A 21230-nucleotide genomic window follows, 5' to 3' on the forward strand; every position below is an offset into this window, starting at 1 on the left:
GAATGTGTCGCTTTATTTTGACCATGTTTAAATAATAATAAAAAAGAAATAAACAAAAAACACAAGCAAACAAAACAAACCATATGAAAAAAATTATCATCATAAAAAACATCAAAAAGGATTAGGAAGAAGCATAATTTAACACCACCCACTTTCCACTAAAAAAAGCTGATTATTGCTGGCCACCACTCATTGGTTGGCACTGATTGTCATTTCTAGCAGGTGTGTGAATTCTTTCTGAACTGAAGAATACAAAAGCTGGCTGAAACACTGCTTTATTAGTTGAAGGACCAGCAGTGTGAGGCAGCCACTGGAATTTAAAATTGTAATAGTAATAGTAATGGGGCTGATGCAGGCTGGGTTTTTATTTCTGCTGTTTTGGTCTGCCTGTTTTCAGTTTATAGATAAAGCTGAGTATGGTGTGTTTGGGCAAGATCCTGAATTAGACCAGGAAAAAATGGAGACAGTGGCAGATGAAGATGAAACGGAAGATTCTGCACCTCAACTCAAGAGGAGTGCATCACATGGAGATCTTTCAACACCTGAAGCAATGAAGTTACCCAAGTATCTCAATGTCCCAGCCTCCTATGACCAAAAGCAGCTTTTCAAGCCAGAAAGGGGAGTCAGGCCCCTTCCTGAATGGGCCAGGAAAATATTGCTTGCTAGTGCTCCTGCTGCTCCTGTAACTGGAGGAGCAGAAATGGGCAGAGACAATGTGGTTGAAATTTTGTGCCATGTGGATAAAATGTATGTAAGAATCAGGAAAAGGGTCTTCAAATCCAGAGATGCATACAAATATTTGAAACTAGGTACATGCCCCGTTAACCAAGAAAATGAGCACTATTACTACTTTCTCTACTCTTTTGTAACTGGCTGTGGATTCAAGAAAGAGGTTGGTGAATGTCCTAATGTATTTGTTTCATATTTTACTGTGACAAACCAAATGGAAATGTTTATGTTCCAGAGTCATGCAGATTACTTGTCCATCAGCAATGTTCTCCGCTTCAGACAAACCACTCCAGTTTTAAGGGAAATGCCATTTGAAATTCCTCTGCAGTGTCGGTTTCCCAGGTAAGACTTTTTTTTTGTAAAAAAAAAAAGATTGTGAAAGCCTTTCAATCAGCCAAGTGTCCTTAATTTTAAAATTGTCTCCAATTAATTAATTTTAACTATTGCAGGTTCTTTCACTCATACAAAGTTGGCTTCCACCCCAAACTGCGAGGAGGAACAGTTTTCAGAGCACTGAAACAAAAAAGAATGTTCAGCCTCACCCTTGTAGATGGTAAACATTCTAGACTAAATTTCATTGCTGTCCAAAATTTGAATTCTTCAAATGGTAGGCCTTAAGTATGTTTTAAAGTAAAGACTTTCAAATATGGCTGGTAACACTAAATATTAAACTCCCAAAGTCTTCTATCAAAGTGGAAAGTAGCATCCAAACCTTTTTAATTCTAGGTATGAATGAGGAAATAGAAATTTGACAAACCTTTCTGTGCAAGGACTTTTTTTTAAATTTTTTTTATAGAAAGTACACCACAGACAAGCTTAAGTTCAAGCAAATGTTTATTTCATATACCATAACAGCTGCCTGTCTTTTGGCATGCAAATGTACACTATGGAGCTACAACAGCATCCATACTGGTGAAAGCTTAGGGAAGGATAAAATGTTCCACAAACATTTTTCAGAACTCATCACAATGCACTCAGTTAGCCAAACATATGCAGCAGCCTGATTTATTTTTGCCTTTTATTGTGCTTTGCCACTTTCACCCTACTAAAGCGTCTGGAAATAATGTCACTGGGACCAAAATCTACACCTTGGGACAGTCGATGTACTTTGAGGCCAGTGTACTTTACACCACAGCAAGCTCTAGAAATAAAAGGCTCTACATCAACAAGTGCTTCATGACCCCTTCCAGCAACCCAGACTCAAATCCTAAATATACAGTCGTTGACAACAATGGGTAATAATTTTACAGTATCATAATTAAAACTGGGGTGACTTGCTGCGAGTGGATAAACCTGTGATCTCCAATTCTAGCTGTATGATTGATGGCAAGGTGATGCTACAGTCAAAGTTCCTTACTGGTAGCTCGAAGATGGTGCAGAGATTGACTGTGGGAGCTGTCATCTTCAAGGACTCTGCTTCCATGATCTCATCACAGGTAGCCTCAATAGGTTGTATAGAAATGGATGCCATGAAATGCATTATGTAAACACTAAATGCAATGTCTCTTTAGGAACAGTACTTGCACTGTGAGATCTTTATGGGGTCACCTACTCCAACTCGTAATTCGAAGGCTTGTAACTATGATCCAGTGACTGGAAGGTGAGTTGGCTAAACTGAAATTCTACGAGGTGTTACTTTTGTGCTTGCTATCATCAAATCTTTTGACCCCGCTTTGTGTTTTAGCTGGAAAGAGCTCTACGGGTATGACACTGTGTGCGCTTGTTGTGAATCAACTTGCTCGCCACCACAGCAAAGGGGTAATTTTTAAATTTACATGAGATGCAATAGCTTTTCACTCAGCTAAGCTTAGCTCATTGCAAGTTGAATGAAGTCTTTTTGATGCAAACTGACAACCAGACAGTCTTGCAGAACACTGAAGGCATGAAAGTGGTCTCACATGTGAGCAAATAAAATTTTAAACTTTTTTTTTTTTTTTTTTTTTTTTTTCCCCCCCTCCACCAGCTTCTAGGAAGATAATCTCAAGTCACTCTTGGATGGTTGACTTGACCAGTGAAGATGAACATGTAAAGTCTGAGCCCAAGATGAAGTCCCGTGATGCTGGCATGTTCAACTTGGATGACTCAGATACAGAAAAACATAAGGACTTCCTAAACAATTGGGACCAATAATTTAATGTTTAAATGATCAGAATTGTTTTAAAAAATAGCGGCTTTATTTCTTGAACTCTGCACAGTATGCCATTTATGAATGTACAACAACTTGTTTACTGTCAACGGTTCAATTGAAAATTAAAACTCTAAATTGCACTGTCGTCAAATGTTCAGTTTGCTCTTTCAGTATATTTTGCGTAATCATCAACCATCATGTATGCGTTTCTAAGCATCTCCTGGAAATGCATCATAGCGTTCCTGTACATGCAGTTATGTACCACAAGAGGATAGAAGAGATTCACTGGCTTTGCTCTGATTAATTCAGCAGGAAGTTCAATAACCTCAGTTAAAGAACTGCCAATGAGAATGTGTTTCAGTACCTTTTTCTCAAGGCTTCTTTCTATAAAGGATAGCAAGTCTCGTAACCTCGAATCAACACAGTTTGCGTTCCAGTGTCTTGGGTCTGTGGTGAGAAGCAGATGCATTAGGGCCGTTTTGAAATGAAAATCTTTCAGCGCACTACTTCCTGTCATTGCAGTCTGCCTCTTGTGAAGGAAACGTGCAATTTCAAGTGCTTGAATATGACAAGCATTTTCAGGCAGGCGTTTCGAGAGATGTTCTAGGAGATGGTCTTCATAGCTGGTTAAGGATAGTCTCCAGAAAGTATCTGCATCACTTGAGGACCAAGGTGTGATGAAAAAATAAGCATCATCATTAAATGTAACCACGGGATTCATACTAAAGGTGATCTTCTTGCCTGACTTGAACCTGATCACTAGAGCACCAGGAGCATCAATATAGTGAATATTGAGCTCAAACTCATACTTGTGTGAAATCAGTCTCCATGCTTGTTTTATAGTGCTCTGAAACCATCTGGAGACCAGTGATTTTGACAAGAAAGGAGTGTTCTTTGAGCACAGAAAACCATCACAAACCTCAGTAATTTCTGTCCTTACGTTCTCATTGTGGTCAGAATGCAGCAGGCAAACCATATCCTCATCTGCATCAGAGGTCTGACAGGGGCAATCTTGGGTTTTCTTATTTTCCAAAAGTTTTATTTGACCGCACACTGGCATATTTGAAAAATCCCTCCCTTTGTGGTTACAGAGCTGAATGTGAAAACTAAATGGCTTAGGTGGGGTCAAAGGGACAATGATATTACAGGCACTGAGCATCTGAAAGTCCTCAATCACCATACTGCCATTTTTACCACATATGGTCCTCATAGCATCTAGTAGGTCATTTGCAAATCCTTCCAGAAACTCATCCTTCCTCCACTTCTTTTGAGATGATTCTTGAACGTATTTAGCATAAAAATCGTTAAGTGTGCCGATGTCTGGTAGCTGCACTTCATCAGCAGCGCACGTCACAGGGGAGGCTGCTATTTGTGTCATTTGGGAATTCCTATTCAGGTATTTCCAACAGAAACGGATCATGGAAATCACTGAGAATGTGTTCCAAATGTACCAGAGGTAATCTCTTTCCCATTCTGCAATTGATTTCTCTGAGGTTTCATTTTCTGATGTCTTGACATTTTTAAAAGGTGTGTCTTGTCCTTTGGAACTAGATATTTCCTTCTCAGGTCTTGCATGCTGCCCCTGTGGTTTGCCAGGGTCTCCAAAAGAGCTGTCAGTATGGATATCTTTTCCCTTTAGCTCATTAGCATCTTGTGATGTCTTTAAAGCAGCCTCTGGTTCAGCATTATCATTTTTAGGCACACTTGGATCTGATTTAGCTGTGGATCGGCCCCGTAGTAATTCATGATTGCTGCCATGTCCTTCTGACTCTAAAAGTTTGTCTTTTTCAGTGACGTTTTGATCAGACTTCTGTTCATCATGAAAGTTTCTGTCATGTTCAGTCTCATTTTTGTCTGTGTGTATTTTCTCACTGACAGGTGGCATTTCCTGGTCGAGTTTCTCTTCCTCTCTCAGCAGCTTCTCTTCATGCCTTTGCATGTCCTTGTTGACAATACCGTCCCATTCCTCAACTCCAGGGTCATCCTTTGGACACATTAGGAGACCGAGACCCACCACAAACACTCTCAGCAGAGTTTCTTGCATCGTCAGTATTGTCTATGAGTGAATTAAATGGCAGCATTCAGTCAATTATAAAAATGCATGTGATTAATTAGTGATTAATAAAACAAAACACGACTGAATCTAAAACCTTGCAATTATCCATTAAAATAATTCAAAAACAGTGTTCCTGCTAGCAAATTTTACAGTGATGCAAGAAAACAGAGAACGAAGCAACTTCCTCTCTTTACTTATTTCTTTCTGTTGTTACTTTATATGCTAAATACTAGATTACTTTTTGCACATGACATTAAAAGAGAAGAAGAATACGCACCAGAAAGTATGTTTATCTCAATAATGCAACGCACTGAATAGGTATACAGACGGAACTAAGAGATCAACCTTGCACAGCCGCAGGTTCTGTGATCTCTTCCTATTTTAGATGTAGGTTGCCTTCTGTGACTTATTTCCTGCACACCCTGCCCATGTGCTCTGCTGTGACATTTTCCTGTGCAATAGACAGAAGAAAAGATAGCACAGACTTCCTGTAAATTCAACTGCAATTTCAAAATGTCAGAATTGAGCAATTACTTTGAATCGGTTAGACAGTTTTTACCAGTAAGCAGTATGAGGTTGTTTAGATCATTTCATAGTATACTATGAAATGAACGCATTTAGCCACCTACCTTTGTTCAAATAAAAACAATGGTGTTTTATATGCATGAATAGCAGAGAGTGCCTCTGTCTTTTATCTTCTTGTGGGTTTCTAACTGGTTTGTCAAGCTCTATTACAGTCAGTGGGTCCAGGTGCTCTAAAAGAGTTATGTGAAATAAAGTAATCAATATGTGATAACATTAGTAGTTATATTTTAAAAGTGAAGCCTTCGATTTGATTCTTCTGGTTTTGATTACGCAAGTGAGAACAGGCTGAACCCTCACCTCTTAGACAATTACATTTTCCAGCCAAAGCCACAGATATTTGAATGGGTTGAAAGTGTTTTTGCATGTCTTCGTTGTTACGACTACACATTAACACAACTACACCCTCGAAGTTCGGGTTTCTCGAATAAACCTCACCACACACTGCATGCATATTAGCAAATAAAGGCATTCCCAGAAACGATGGAAACTATATGTTCCCTTTAACAGGTGTACTTTTGAGAATGTGGGGTGAATCAGAATTTGTTTTGGCATCACACTAAAGACAGGTGCCTATGAAGGGAGGGGCATGATGACAGATGATGCTGCTCGCTTTGGACAGAGAGTTCGAGAAGCACCTTTCAGTTGGTCAGGGGTATGATGATTGCTAAGTACAACAGCAAAACTTCTATTATGGACACTGTCCTTATATGGTTTTTTTAAACCTTTGATCTATTCATTGACTCTTGTTTAAAGAGGTAAGTGTATTTTATGTATTTCTTGTATTTATTCCTCTATATTAAACCGATAGCCCAGTCCACATTAAAGCTGTTTTAAAGTAGAAGTCATAGTTTACAGAGATTATAATATCACTATTTAACATGGTGCCTTTAATAAATTATGTTTTATGGCCTAATTAATGAATATGCAGTAAGTTCCAAATGCTTTAAAGATAAGTAATAATCACTTTTAATAAATTTTGACAGTCCAGTGCTGTGATATTTCTCTACCTACTAAGCCTCTAATTCAATAGAAAAAGGAATGCAGAACCAAAAGTCTATTTATCACTTACTTGACTGCTTAATAACACCTATAGCATTTGGCCTGATGGTTTATTTTCCCTTAAAATTCAACATTCAAATAGTTGTTTCACAGTATGGCACTCCAAAAGTTGATCTTTGCCATCTTTTATAGATTTCTATATCACATGTAAAATATTTGCAATTATTTTTTAACCATTAATAAAGATTTTACTAGAACCTATAATCATTTCTCGTAAAAATCTGATTTTATGCCTTTTTTGCCTTATCTTAAACATGTTACTGTCCTTTTTTTAACAGGTTTAAGTATTTGTGAACTAAAGACCCGACACATTTCTCAAGATGGATAAGTTTCGTATGATGTTCCAGTTTCTCCAATCCAACCAGGAGTCTTTTATGAATGGAATCTGTGGTATCATGGCACTAGCTAGTGCTCAAATGTACTCAGCGTTTGAGTTCAGCTGTCCCTGTATGCCAGAGTATAACTACACCTATGGGATCGGACTGCTTCTTATTCCTCCCATATGGTTCTTTTTGTTAGGTTTTGTATTGAACAATAATGTGTCAGTGTTGGCAGAGGAGTGGAAAAGACCCACTGGGAAAAGAATCAAGGATCCAACAATCCTGCGCTACATGTTTTGCTCAATCACACAGAGATCTTTGATTGCCCCTGCAGTGTGGGTGTCTGTCACTCTCATGGATGGGAAGAGCTTCCTCTGCGCTTTCAGCATCAGCTTGGATATTGACAGGTTTGCGAATTCCAGTGTCATTCAAGGAATGTCAGAGACGGAGAAGTTAAAATTCCTGGCACGTATCCCTTGTAAAGACCTGTTTGAGGATAAGGAATTAAGAGAGGCAGCATCGAGATACATCAAGTGTATATCTCAGGTATCCCATTGTTTATTTGCAACCCTGTGTGAGTGGTTTCTAAGTATGACTTTCTGACAAAATCAAGCAAGGTGTGCAATTTCTCTCACCACATTTATGAAAAATATTAATAGTAGCTAAGCTGGTGGCTATATGCCATGATGGTTGTTTGATAAGCCACTTCGATAGCAAACAAAAAACTTAACTTGTATAGCACTTTTCCAAACACATAGTTACAAAGTGTTTACCCGTTTGAAGAAAAAAAAAAAAAGGCAGACACCACATGATCCAACATTCAGGCATTCATTCCAACATACACACTTCCATACAGGCAAATAGATGCAAACTATGGCCCAAATAATGGGAGAAAGATTAGGGAAAGCTACCCTCAATCAAGACTTTTTGGCAGTGGTTGAAAAGAAATCACTGAATCGGCTGAACTCGTAGGCTGACAAAGGCTGTTCCAAGGTTATAAGCTAGATAGACTCTGGTTTTAATGTAAAGCACACGGAACAAATAGGAGACCTTCATCAAATGATTTGAGTGATAAGGTCTCACCAGCTTTGATATACAGTGCAACCATAAAGTATCCTTTACTTGTTCCACAATTTTTTATGGTACAGTCTTATTCCAAAATGGATTAAGTTTATTTTTCTCTTCAATATTCTACACACGATATCCCATAATGACAAAGTGGAAAATTGCTTCAAATGTTTAGCAAATTTATTAAAAAAAACAAAACAAAAAGCATAACATGCACATAAGCATTCGCAGCCTTTCCCATGTCTCTCAAAATTCAGCTCAGGTGTATCCTATTTCCACTGATCCTTTGTTAGACGTTTCTACAAGTTGATTGAAGGCCACCTGTTGTAAATTCAGTTGATTGGACATGAATTGGAAAGGCACACACCTGTTAAGCCAATGAAGAGAAGCCACTGTGGGAGAAATATTGACTTCTCTTCATTGGCTCCCTGTTAAATCCGGAATGAAATTAAAAATCCTTCAACTCACATACAAGGTCTTGATTAATCAGGGCCAATCTCATCTTAAAGATCTCAGAGTACCAAACACCCCCAGTAAAGCACTTTGCTTTCAGACTGCTGGACTACTTTTGTTACGTAGTGTTTTTAAAAGTAGAATGGGAGCCGGAGAATTCAGCTTGGTTCTTCTGTGAAATCAGCTCCCAGTTTGGATTCAGGAGACAGACACCCTCTCTACTTTTAATATTAGGCTTAAAACTACTCTTTTATACAAAGCATATAGTTAGGGTTGGATCAGGTGACCCTGAATCCTCCCTTAGTTATGCTGAAATAGGCCGCGGTTACTGAAGTCATGATGCATTGAGTGTTATTTTATTGTAGGGTCTTTATCTTACAATATAAAAAATGCCTTGTGGTGACTCTCATTGTGATTTGGTGCTATATTAATACCCTCAGAGAGAGGATTCTGTCGAGGTCCAAATGGGCACACTAGATCCCATCATCCATACATTTAAGTAGTTTGGAACCACCAGGACTCTTTGTGGAGATGGCCGCATGGTCAATCTGAGCAATCAAGGTAGAAGGGCCTTAGTCATGGAGGTGACCGAGAACCCAATAGCCATTCCACAGAAATCCAGCCTTGCTCTTTCTCTCGACCCTGACGAGATTAAACAAATATGAAATAAATATTAACTCTTTGGCCTGAATGCCAAGCAATATGTCTGGCAGAAACTGGGCCAATACCATGCCTACGGTGAAGCAAAGGCTGTAAAATCTATGTACATTTTCTATTTTTATGTATTTATTCATTTTGATAAATTCGTAAGAATTTCAAGCTTTTTTATTTTTCTTAGGAAAACTTATCATTAAGGGGTGGGCAGAATTTTGTGTTGAAAATAAATTTAACGAAATGTGGAAGAAGTAAAAAGCTATAAATACTTTCCTGATGCACTGCATAAGCAGGGGCCTGCTCATGTAGAGCTTTACGTGTTAATAATAGGACTTGCTATGAAGAACTGAGAGATACAAGTGAAAAGTGAGTTAAAATAATCAAGGCGAGAGAAAATTGAAGTGTCGACTAAAAGTTCCAGATAGTTAAGGTCTGACTTTTGAAATAGACTGGACTGGATGAGTTTAGACATTCTTAGAGATTAAGATATTAGACAGCTTAGAGATTCAAACTTTAGATGTTGTTCAAAGATGATACCAAAAGCTTCTTAGAAAATGATCTAATTACCGCCGATGTGGGGCCGATGTGCTGACTGACCTCCTTAGTGAAACTGTCAGGGCCAAATACAAGAATGTTACTTTTAGTAGAATTGAGAAAAAAAGATAACATTAAATATACAAGTGTGAAATAAACAGTGAAAACACTGCATTTAGAGGATACACCAATATATCTTCATCCAAAAAGCATATTAATAGCCAAAATGGGAAACATACACCGATCAACCGTAACATTATGACCAACTAATATTGTGTTGATTCCTCTTTTGCTGGCAAAAAAAAGTCCTGACCTGTGGATACATGGACTCCATTAGACCCCTGAAGTTCTGCTTTGGTATATGGCACCAAGATGTTAGCAACGGATCCTTTAAATCCTGTAAGATGAGAGGTGTGGCCTCCGTGGATCAGATATGTTTGTCTAACACAGGGGTCCCCAATCCCAGTCCAGGAGGGCCGGTGTCCCTGCAGGGTTTAGATCTCACAATGGGTCAACACACCTGAATCACATGATTAGTTCATTACCAGGCCTCTGGAGAATTTCAATACATGTTGAGAAGGTAATTTATCCATTAAAATCAGCTGTGATGGATCAAGGACACATCTAAAACCTGCAGGGACACCGGCCCTCGTGGACTGGGATTGGGGACCCCTGGTCTAACACATCCCACAGATGCTTGATTGGTCAACACCTCAAACTCTTTGTTGTCCTTCTCAATCTATCCCTGAACCATTTTTGCTTGTTAGTAGGGCTCATTATCCTGCTGAAAGAGGCCACAGACATCAGGGAATACTGTTCTCATGACAGGGTGTAAATGGTCTGCATCAATGCTTAGGTTGGTAATATCAAGGTAACACCCACGTGGATGGCAGGGCCCAAGGTTTCCCAGCAGAGCATTATCAAAGCATTACACTGCCTCTGCCAGCTATCCTTCTTCATAGTGAATCCTGGTGCCAAGTGTTCCCCAGGTAAGCAATTCACATGCACCTGACCATCCCAGTGATGTCAAAGAAAATGGGACTCATCACACCAGGCTAGCTTCTTCCACTGCTCTACGGTCCAGTTCTGATGCACACATTTTTGGTGGTTGACAGGGCTCAGCAATAATAATAATAATAATAATAATAATAATAATAATAATAATAATAATGTGAGGCACTGTGTTTTCTGACACCTTTCTGTCAGAACCAGCATTAAGTTTTTTGAGCTACACCAGCTCATCTGTGGGATTGGCCCACATGGACCAGCCTCCCCACCCTAAACTCGTCAGTGAGCCTTGGTTGCCCGTGACCCTTGTTCACAACTCTTCTTTCCTTGAGCTTTTAATAGATACTGACCACTGCAGACCAAGAACACCACACAGCTGTAATTTTGGAGATGCTCTGACCCAGTGGCCTACCCATTACAATTCGGCCCTTGTCAAACTTGCTCAAATACTAACACTTGCCCATTTTTCCTGCTTCTAAAACTCAGCTTTGAGAACACTAATATATCTCACCCACTAAAGGGTGAGATGATAAGGAGATAAATGTTATGTCTGATCGGTGTATGAGCCAATCATGTTGTTCCATTGACACAAGTGCACAATAGATGCTCCTGAAAGTTTTAACATATTATTTTTCTCTGTCTACTGTAACCACAACATGAATTTTATTCTGTGCTCTAGAGCCATAATAAAGCAGCTTTAGTTGTTAGTGGGTTTTTTCAGGTTTGTCCCTATGATCATAAAGAAAATAACTTTTATGGCTTTTTTAGCCGTTTAAAAATAAACCCCCACATACCTGCCTAAAGATTTTGCTAAGATGGGAGCAAAGCGGTGAGCTTTGCTTCTTGAAGGACTTTGGTGTCATCCTTGCTGATTTACACCAACGGTAAAAAAAAAGACATTTATCATTGTGAGTGGCCAATGTTTGTGCTGACTACATCTTCAAACACAGCAGAATGAAGAGCTGAAAGATTTCAAGCTGTTTTAAGGGATCTTTCGAGGCTCTTTTGAGGGAAGTCTGGCTCATGTGATCCAATTTTTAATTATGCAGATTTCTTTTGTTTCCCTGGCAGAAACAATGTGGATAAACAGGCCAAAACCAAAATAAATAGAACACAAAATGTCGGTATTGTCCAGCTGCTGGTATCAGTCAATAATTTCTCCATTAAAAAGTAATGGTAGCTGAATTCCACAGTCTTGGTATTGTTCGTGCTGACTCATTGTCACTCGAGTAGCTGAATAGAAAAGACGTATTGTTACTGTTATTAGTACCACCTGCAGTTTTTCTCCATGGCGAGTCAAAATGACTGACAACAAAATGACAACACTGCCCTTAGCTGACAATATTTAATTTAAAAAAAATAAATTGGTGAGTTTGTATTTGGCTGTTTCAAGTATTGTTCGGCTGAACAGATTTAGATTTGACTCTTAAGCTAACTAAATGAATAGCTAAATAAGGAACCAAAGATTCACCATCTTTCTAAACTGTAGAGAGTTGTCCTTTAAAAGGCATTTACGCAATCAAATTTAATTCACAAAAAAATAATAATAATATGAATAATCTAATTAAATAAAACCATCAAAAGAGTACCAATGTGGGCCCTCGTGACCTCAGTGTCTCTAAAATCCTGGCTTCAGCCCTGGCTGTCATTTCACTGAACTATTTTAACTTCAAAACAAGGAAAACTAATTTTAGTTTCTTCGCTTTATTCCTCAAAGACTGCTCTTAACTTAAATCTCCCTGCCAGACTATAATTCACTTTACAGTTTGAGCTCACTGAAGCTTTCCTGCTGGCTTATTAGAGCAATAGATAAGCCTTGAAATTTATTATTCATGGAACTGGGACCTCTTCCACTTCTTCCAAAAACACCCACACTGTTATTTAGGTCTTTGATCAGCTGAAGGGCAATTATACAGGCTTAAAAGTAAGATATCTCTAAAAAGTCAGTTGATATACAGATTCTGTTAATGAGCTATGACGCTGTCAAGAAGCTGCTAAATATGCCTTCTTCACCACATCTGATTTTCAGTAGCTGCACAAGCACAGATAAATCAGAAGGAGTGAAGATTAGCAGGATGTCTATGTGTGATCCTTCTAACATCTATAGTTTGTTTATAGTGCATCATTAGAGAGCTCAAAATAGTGGTCATTTTGCTGGATTTATCATTTCTGCATTTCACAGGCATGCGGATGGATGGTTTTGCTCATGATGACCTTCACTGCCTTCCTGATCCGAGCTATTCGGCCATGCTTCACCCAGGCCGCCTTCCTCAAAACCAAATACTGGTCCCATTATATTGACATTGAACGCAAGATGTTCGATGAAACCTGTAAGGAGCACGCCAAGAGCTTTGCCAAGGTTTGCATCCAGCAATACTTTGAGAACATCAGCGGAGAGATGAGAAGCTTCCACCGCCATCACAGCAAACACGACAGCGACAACGAAGATGAAGACACGTGGAAGAGTGATGAGGAAAAGCTGTTGGGTATCAGAGCCCAGGATGATATGAACAAAGTTTTGTGGAACTGGCACACCTGTAAGCCACCTCTGGCTCTGAGAAAAGAACATGAAGATGGTGAAAAAAAGGGGGAAATGAATGGAAACATTAACGGGGAAATAAATGGGTTTGTAAAGAGCCACACTCACGATGTGGAGAAAAAAGAGTGGGCGGTGTATTACAGTAAGGTCTAAAGAGTTCAAAGAGAAACTATTTTTTTCCAGAGTATTTTATTTGCGAAAGATAGAATATATATTATTGCATTCTGCACTGCAGTTTAAGCTTTATTTAAACGCACACTATTTTAACTGACTGGTTGACTGATGGTATAATCTATATGTATGTAGCTATGTATAATAGATTTTAAGAAAACAAAAACTGTCGACATATTTCTGGTTCACATACAGTTCAGTTTACAGAGAACATGTCTGGCACTGGGTGTAATCCAAAGTCTGTTGTTTTCATTTCTGTGTTTTATCTGTTTGTCATGAATTATTGTCGAAAACACGCTCTCATCGTTCCCCAAGGGACTGAGCTTGGCGGAAATCTGAAGTCTGTAAATTCTAGGCTGCTAATAAGTGCTGCTTTATCAGGCTGATAGTAAAGCATTATTAGAGCACACTGGAGAGTTCTCATTGATAACACTAATGAATGTTTGTATTGCTCTCAAGTGCAAGGCCACCATAAATATTCCCAGAGCAGAACTAAACAGAAATGAAAACATCGCTTAGAAGAGCTCCGTTTACGTCAAGCACCCACTGTGTCTCGTGCAACCTATATCTTAAAAAAACGATGAAAAGTTGATCTTGTTAGCGATAAAGGACACTTATTTCTGTATGCACAGAGATTTTTCTGAAACGGCTTCTTGCCTTTTCTGCTGTGGCCTGTAGATGAATAATGGCAGCTAACTGAGGCTGCTGCGCACCTGAGATTACTACGTGGATTGTCTCTGAATATAACGCTACAGAAATACTGCATTTGCAATAAAGCAAACCTAAGATTTATGCAAAAACTAAAGGTTGCCGCAGTCAAAACAATTTACATGTCACTGCGAAAACAAGGTCTACATTTGCATCTTCTTTATTTGCTTGCTCAGCCCCAATTCTGTCACTCACTCCCTGGTAAACCCTATTTTACAATCACCGAGCAAACACTTTGCTTCTGTTCTATTTGAAAAGGCTTTTAAATATTTATTTCAGAAAAATGTAATTAAAGCTGAATATGTAACCTTTTTGATATACCTATATAAAGATGGGTAATAAAAAGCGTCTTATTACAGTGTTTGGCTATCATATGCCTCTAAGACAGCATCAGTGGAGCGTCCAATGCTGCTGGAAAGCTGGGGTAACTTTCTTTCAAAATATATTGTTGTCCTGATGGCGGTGGTAGAAATGGTATCTACAACACTGGTCCAACATCTCCAAAATGGTTTAATTGCATTGTGATCCGGTAACTATGATTTTCACATAGGGTAAGGGTTAGGGTTAGTGACCCCTCGTGCTCTGTGCGGGTACTGTCATCCCTGAAGAGCCCATTCTCTTAGAACAACAGAAATTTCCATAATTTCAGAAAATCTGTCAAATGGAATGACCTTTCTCCCTAAAGGGATAAGCAGGTCAACGCAAGAGCAGCAAAATGCTCCAAACAGCCTAACAGAGCTGCTGGACTCCCTCACTATAGAGGTGAAGAGTTCACGTTTTTCCTTTAATTTGTCTCCTGTCCACGTCATCAGCAAGCTGTCAATGTCACACAGTGGAAAATTGTGTTTTTATATTTTGTTTTGGATCAGACTATGTTGGTACAGGGTGTCGATTTTATTTGCATGATTTTATTGTAATAGTGATATTGCATGTTTGTTTATTGATATTCCTATTGCATGATTTTATCTCCATATTTATAGTGTGTGTTTAGTGTTGATTGAACAATATGTTTTTTTATTATTCCACTGTGGATTAAGCGGACAATTTTAGACACCTGTGAGGTGGGGGCGTTCCCCGAGGTGGCCTATCAGCCACCAAACTGACTTAAGGGAGATGGTGAGCACAAAGACAAAAAAAGAGAGAGACACACGAAAAGTGGAGAGCTGGAGAACAAAACGTGTGCAAGCCAGCATATGAACAGAAGGACCTCCGGCCTGACTGTGGGGCGCCACGAGACATTCGGCGATCGGCCAGCATAACCCGGCGATCCAGTCCCGACGGACAGAATAGCGACCGTGGGAGGCGACGCGTGAAATCCACAGTAGGGCAGGGGTACGCCTCTGCCTGCATCTGTGAGTATCGCTTTCCCACTGTTGGGCGCTAGGAGTAGCTTTGCCGGGGAAGGGTAACAGCGGCTGCGCTGACAACGTTGCTGGCCCGTGTCTGTTGTTTCAGGGCGGAGCTACGAGGGAGGCCGTGCGAGGAGGTGGAGAGTAGCTGGACTGCACGATTGCGCACAGTCAGGTGGAGATAGGAGCCTCCTCCCTGGTCTTCTGCTGGCGAGAGTCCACATCCCGGAAGAGGAGTTCCTCTCCTGTCTCTCTCCGCTCAGGAGAATTTGCCCGTGTGTTGCTGGACTGGGAGAATTAGGACCCTGGGGGGGGGGAGTTTTAGTATAGGGAAAAACATTCATTTAGCTTTGTATTTTTAGCGTTTAATCATTCCTGCCAGCAGGGTTTTTAGCGGGTTGTAAACACTATTTTTTATTATATACGGGGATTTTAGCTTGTATTTGGGGTTCAGACTGTGTTTTATCCTGAAAATAAAAGGTGTGTTTGAAGCCAGCTAAGTTTCTGTGCTCTGAGCGCTGACCCACTCACTCCCCTTTCTGCTTGTATAGGCGTGGTGGTGAAGACTTAGTTCCACCAGTTTAGCGGCTACATAATTTTGGCGTTTGTCGACAGGATACAAGTTTGGGGAGCAGTGTTCAGCACCTGGAGTGCAGATATAGAGATGATGATGCCAGTGTATCCGGGTGCCCCTTGGGTACCAAAATATAAGGGTCCTGAAGCAGATGTTTCATATGGTGACTGGAAAGAACAAATACAAGGTTTATTGAATGCTCAAGAAATAGCCGAGGCCCGGAAAGTAGAAATTTTAATTGGGGCTTTAAGCGGTGAGGCAAAGCGTCAAGTAAGCGTGTTAGAAGAAAAAGATAGAGACCAGATTAGGAAAATATTCGCATATCTAGATTCTCTATATGGTGACAATACCTCCCTAGCGGTTTTGAGGTCGCAGTTTTTTAGCTGTATACAAAAACAAAATGAGTCGGTAAAATCTTTTACCTTAAGGTTGAGGGAGTTGCACTGCAGGCTACAACAGCGCAATCCAAATCAAGCACCTACTGAAAAGTGTTTACAGGAACAGATGCTGTTGGGCCTGCGGGAGGGCCCGTTGTCACAAACCCTGCGAGCCTACGTGCGTCACCATCCAGAAGAGGATTTTGCAACAGTCCATCGGGAGGCGTTGCTCCTAGAGGAGGAACAGTTGGGACACCAGGGATTGCAAACTACGTGCTTGGCAGTGGGTGAGTCCAGGTGTGTTAAGCCACCTTATGAACCGGACTGGAAAGAGACATTTAAAAAAGAAATTATGGAGGATGTCAAGGGTCAAATGCGAGATCTTGTTAAAGATGTTGTTAATGAAATTAAACCGCTTTTGCCACAGCAAAGCCCAGCCGGCTCAGCTTTTAATAAATCAAGGTTTAAGCCAAAGCGTTCTGGGTATGCTAATAACTGGACCCGAGAGGGAGAACCCATTTGCCATCGTTGTAAACAAGCTGGGCATATTGCCAGATTCTGTCCGAGCACACTAGACCAGCAACCACCTTTAAACTAATAAACCCCGCTGCCGAGGCCCAGGCGGTGGGGACAAGGGACTATTCAAACAATCAGGGGGCCAGTACAGCTTTTGTGGGAGAATGTCCACTCATTGAGGTGTGTATGGGAGGGGTTAAGATGACGGGATTATTAGACACAGGCTCTCAGGTTACACTAGTGCAACAGCAGGTAATGGACCTCCATTTCCCTGAAGTGAATAAAACTGACACACCCCTGTTGTTCGCCTTAAAGGCAGCCAATGGACTTGAGATACCATACTCAGGCTATGCGGTTATGGATTTTGAGGTAGAAGGGGTGGAGATACCAGAAAAAGGGGTTGTGGTTGTGAGAAATGACTGTTCCACGCACCCTTTAATTATTGGTATGAATGTTATTAGTGCATGCTGGAATGATGTTTTTGCCAAGGGCAAGTCTGCTTTTCATCCTCAAAAGCTGAAGTCCCGCAGAGCATGGAAAGAGGCGTTTGCCGTCTGTCAACAGACTGCTACCACCAAGACTGATGGCTTTCTAGGCTATGTTCGACCTGCTAGCCGCAGAGGAGTCACGGTGCCCCCGAACTGTGAAATGGTGGTCTGGGGCCAGACGTGTAAAGGTAAGGGTGGGACAGAACGCTTGGCACTAGTGGAAGCCTTACCTGATGCTGGACCCTGGGGGGTAGCTCGAACCCTGTCAGTAGTCAAAGGAGGGAGGCTCCCGATCCGGGTCTGTAACCCTAATCCATACGAAGTGGCTATAGGACGCTACCAGAAAATGGGCCAGTTGTATCAGGTGGAGGAGTCGGACGTGGAGATGGACAGTGATCTTAGCCTGACAATGGGATCCGATGGTGTGATCGAGGTGGGCGTAGTTGAAGCAGCTGGGCCCGAAGAGCCTGCGATTCCTGAAGAGGAGGTGAGTCAACTGCTTAACGGCATAGACTTGACCCCCCAGCAGAAGGTCGAGCTCCAGACCCTGCTGCAGAGGTGGCGAAAGGTGTTTGCTGTAAATGAGGAGGATTACGGAAGAACTGATTTGGTCCAACACCAGATCCACACAGGTGATACACCACCCATTAAACAAAAATATCGTCCTTTACCACCACTGATGTACAAAGAGATTAAGATACTTCTAGCAGATATGCTGAAAAAAGGTGTCATTCGGGAGAGTAGCAGTCCCTGGGCAGCCCCCATTGTGTTGGTGAGGAAAAAGGATGGCAGTTGGCGATTTTGTGTAGACTACAGAAAATTAAACGCAGTAACTCATAAAGATGCGTTCCCGCTCCCCCGAATTGAAGAGACTTTAACATGTCTGACCAGAGCTGAGTGGTTTTCCACACTGGATCTTGCCAGTGGATACTGGCAAGTGGAAATGGATCCTAAGGATCGGGAGAAAACTGCATTTACCACTCCTCTGGGTTTGTTTGAGTTTGATCGCATGCCTTTTGGACTCTGTAATGCCCCTGCCACCTTCCAGCGCCTGATGCAGCGGTGTCTAAGTAGCCACCTTTCTGAATCGGTTTTGGTATATCTGGATGATATAATAATCTACTCACCTGACTTCTCTACTCATTTACAGCAATTGGAGAATGTCCTGCAGAAGCTGTGGCAACATGGTCTGAAGCTGAGGCTGGACAAATGTAAGCTGTTCCACCGTCAGGTGAAGTTCCTGGGGCATCTTGTCGACCAACAAGGGGTAAGACCGGACCCTGAGAAAATCCAAGCTGTCCAGAACTGGCCTGTTCCCTCTACCACCCGGCAGGTCAGAGCCTTCCTTGGCCTGGCAGGTTATTACAGGCGATTTGTCCCAGGGTTTGCTAGGTTGGCTCGACCTTTAAATGCTCTGCTCGTGGGAACTTCTAGCAGGTCAAGCATGCAGATCCAGTGGTCTGCTGAATGTCAGGAAGCCTTTGACAGCTTGAAATGTGCTCTGACCGAGCCCCCTATTCTGGCTTATGCAGATTTCCTGGAGCCCTTTGCACTTTATACTGATGCCAGCAATCAAGGCTTAGGTGCTGTGTTAGCTCAGGTGCAAGATGGCAAGGAACGGGTGATTGCATATGCCAGCAGGAGCTTACACCCCACCGAACGAAATGACAAAAACTATAGCTCCTTCAAACTGGAACTTTTAGCTCTAAAATGGGCCATTACTGAGAAGTTCAAGGATTACTTGACAGGTGCCAAGTTTGTCGTGTATACCGACAACAATCCTGTGGCCCACTTACAGAATGCTAGACTTGGGGCAACAGAGCAACGCTGGGTGGCACAGCTGGCATCCTTTGACTTCGAGGTTAAGTACAGGGCTGGAAAAGAGAATGCTAATGCTGATGCTCTCTCTAGATTTCCCATAGACTGTCACACAGCTTACATAAACATCACGAGTGCTCCACGTCGGGAGCCACAGGGGCTGGTGCCACAGATGAATGACTGGAAGGAGGCTCAAGAAAAGGACATGGATCTGCGCATCCTGAGGGAGCATGTGGAACAGGGAATCCCGCCTGATGCACCAACGAGGAGATCCCTGCCTAGCCCTGTACAGAAGTTATTACGGCAATGGAGAAGGCTGCAGGTTTGCGAGGGTACGCTGTGCAGAGAGGTAAGGGACCCTAACACTAACGAAATGTACCTTCAGATCCTATGTCCTGCAGAGAGACACAAGGAGGTGTGGGAGAAGTATCACGAGGCAGCGGCGCATGCGGGAGCGGAAAAGACACTGTCCAGGATACGTCGCTTCTTTTATTGGCCCAGCATGGAAGAGGAGGTGCGCGAATTCCAGCTAGGGTGCGCTGCGTGTGGCCTACGAGATAGAAATAGGCCTAGAGCCCCCTTGCATCCCGTTATTGTGTCCTATCCCCTTGAGGTTGTGGCCCTGGACTTTCTTACATTGGGGAGGCCCACAGACAGGTACCAGAATATTCTGGTTATGACTGATCTTTTCACACGGTACGCCTGGGCAGTTCCTACCAAAGACCAGACTGCCCAGACTGCGGTGCATGCTCTTTGGGCTCACGTGATTCAGACCTTCGGTTGCCCGACCAGGCTACACTCAGATAGAGGTGGTAGTTTTGAGTCTGCCCTGATGTACCAGCTGTGTAAGTGCTATGGCATTACAAAAAGCAAGACCACCCCATACCATCCGGCTGGAAATGGTGGGGTTGAGAGGATGAACCAGACGTTGCTGCACATGCTTCGGTCCTTAGAGTCAGAGAGACAACAGAGGTGGCCAGAATACCTCCCAGAGCTCTTACAAGCATACAATAATACTGTCCATAGTGCCACAGGGTATGCGCCGTCGTACCTGATGTTTGGGCGGCATTTGAGGCAGCCAGTGGATTTGAACCTAGGTGTTGAGCGGGATTCCCCATGCCACAACCTGGGAGGGTGGGTTAAGGACCACCACCAGAAACTATCTTTTGCCTATGAGATGGCTAGGAAGAAGATGAGGGCAGCAGCCACCCAAAACAAGAGGGCTTATGACCGAAGTGCGCGGGCCCTGCCGTTGGTGCCAGGCGAGAGAGTTTGGATAAGGGACAGGAATAGGCAGGGACAAGGCAAGTTGCACCCAGGTTGGAGCTCAGAGCCGTATGTGGTAGTGGAAGAAGTTGGCAATACCGGTGTAGTATATAGGGTGCGTCCGGAGAAAGGGGGGGGGGAGAAGGTCCTCCATCGGAATGCACTGAAGTTGTGCGTTACCCCTGCAGCAGACTACCACTCAGAGGGGCAAGAAGTCAGCCTTGAGGGAGAGGTGCTAGTTGAGCCTCCATTTTATGGTTTTGTGCCCAGCGCTCCAGCCCAGCAGCCGGGAGAGTTGTCAGAGGTACGGCGCTCGATGAGGCCTAATTTTGGTCAGCCACCCGCCCGTTACAGGTCGCTTGATTAGGGTGACAGGGACTGTCACAGGTAAAATGTGGGGGGATGTCACACAGTGGAAAATTGTGTTTTTATATTTTGTTTTGGATCAGACTATGTTGGTACAGGGTGTCGATTTTATTTGCATGATTTTATTGTAATAGTGATATTGCATGTTTGTTTATTGATATTCCTATTGCATGATTTTATCTCCATATTTATAGTGTGTGTTTAGTGTTGATTGAACAATATGTTTTTTATTATTCCACTGTGGATTAAGCGGACAATTTTAGACACCTGTGAGGTGGGGGCGTTCCCCGAGGTGGCCTATCAGCCACCAAACTGACTTAAGGGAGATGGTGAGCACAAAGACAAAAAAAGAGAGAGACACACGAAAAGTGGAGAGCTGGAGAACAAAACGTGTGCAAGCCAGCATATGAACAGAAGGACCTCCGGCCTGACTGTGGGGCGCCACGAGACATTCGGCGATCGGC

General features: G+C 42.1%; 3 protein-coding genes and 1 long non-coding RNA gene across 4 annotated transcripts; 2 read left to right on the forward strand and 2 right to left on the reverse strand.

Annotated features, from left to right (window-relative positions):
- The first annotated feature begins 290 nt into the window (after positions 1 to 290).
- On the forward strand, positions 291 to 3002 carry zp3c (zona pellucida glycoprotein 3c). The gene is made up of 8 exons (XM_026170079.2): positions 291 to 892; positions 965 to 1071; positions 1179 to 1282; positions 1781 to 1964; positions 2042 to 2165; positions 2241 to 2329; positions 2414 to 2487; positions 2693 to 3002. The coding sequence occupies exons 1-8, from the start codon at positions 341 to 343 to the stop codon at positions 2857 to 2859; spliced, it is 1401 nt and encodes a 466-aa protein (XP_026025864.2). The 5' UTR covers positions 291 to 340; the 3' UTR covers positions 2860 to 3002.
- LOC113023738 (inositol 1,4,5-trisphosphate receptor-interacting protein) lies at positions 2886 to 5327 on the reverse strand. Its single transcript, XM_026170078.2, has 2 exons — positions 5191 to 5327; positions 2886 to 4913 (listed from the first exon to the last, which is right to left on the reverse strand). The coding sequence occupies exon 2, from the start codon at positions 4899 to 4901 to the stop codon at positions 3012 to 3014; it is 1890 nt and encodes a 629-aa protein (XP_026025863.1). The 5' UTR covers positions 4902 to 4913; positions 5191 to 5327; the 3' UTR covers positions 2886 to 3011.
- A 768-nt stretch (positions 5328 to 6095) lies between these two features.
- On the forward strand, positions 6096 to 14373 carry calhm1b (calcium homeostasis modulator 1b). The gene is made up of 3 exons (XM_026169251.2): positions 6096 to 6253; positions 6836 to 7423; positions 12777 to 14373. The coding sequence occupies exons 2-3, from the start codon at positions 6878 to 6880 to the stop codon at positions 13284 to 13286; spliced, it is 1056 nt and encodes a 351-aa protein (XP_026025036.1). The 5' UTR covers positions 6096 to 6253; positions 6836 to 6877; the 3' UTR covers positions 13287 to 14373.
- LOC145429381 (uncharacterized) lies at positions 8594 to 10036 on the reverse strand. The gene is made up of 3 exons (XR_013909619.1): positions 9900 to 10036; positions 9620 to 9662; positions 8594 to 9040 (listed from the first exon to the last, which is right to left on the reverse strand). It is a non-coding gene; the product is annotated as an uncharacterized LOC145429381 (long non-coding RNA).
- Positions 14374 to 21230: the final 6857 nt, after the last annotated feature.

The sequence above is a fragment of the Astatotilapia calliptera genome, chromosome 6 (genome assembly GCF_964374335.1).
Source record: "Astatotilapia calliptera chromosome 6, fAstCal68.1, whole genome shotgun sequence".
Taxonomy (NCBI): Eukaryota; Metazoa; Chordata; class Actinopteri; order Cichliformes; family Cichlidae; genus Astatotilapia; species Astatotilapia calliptera.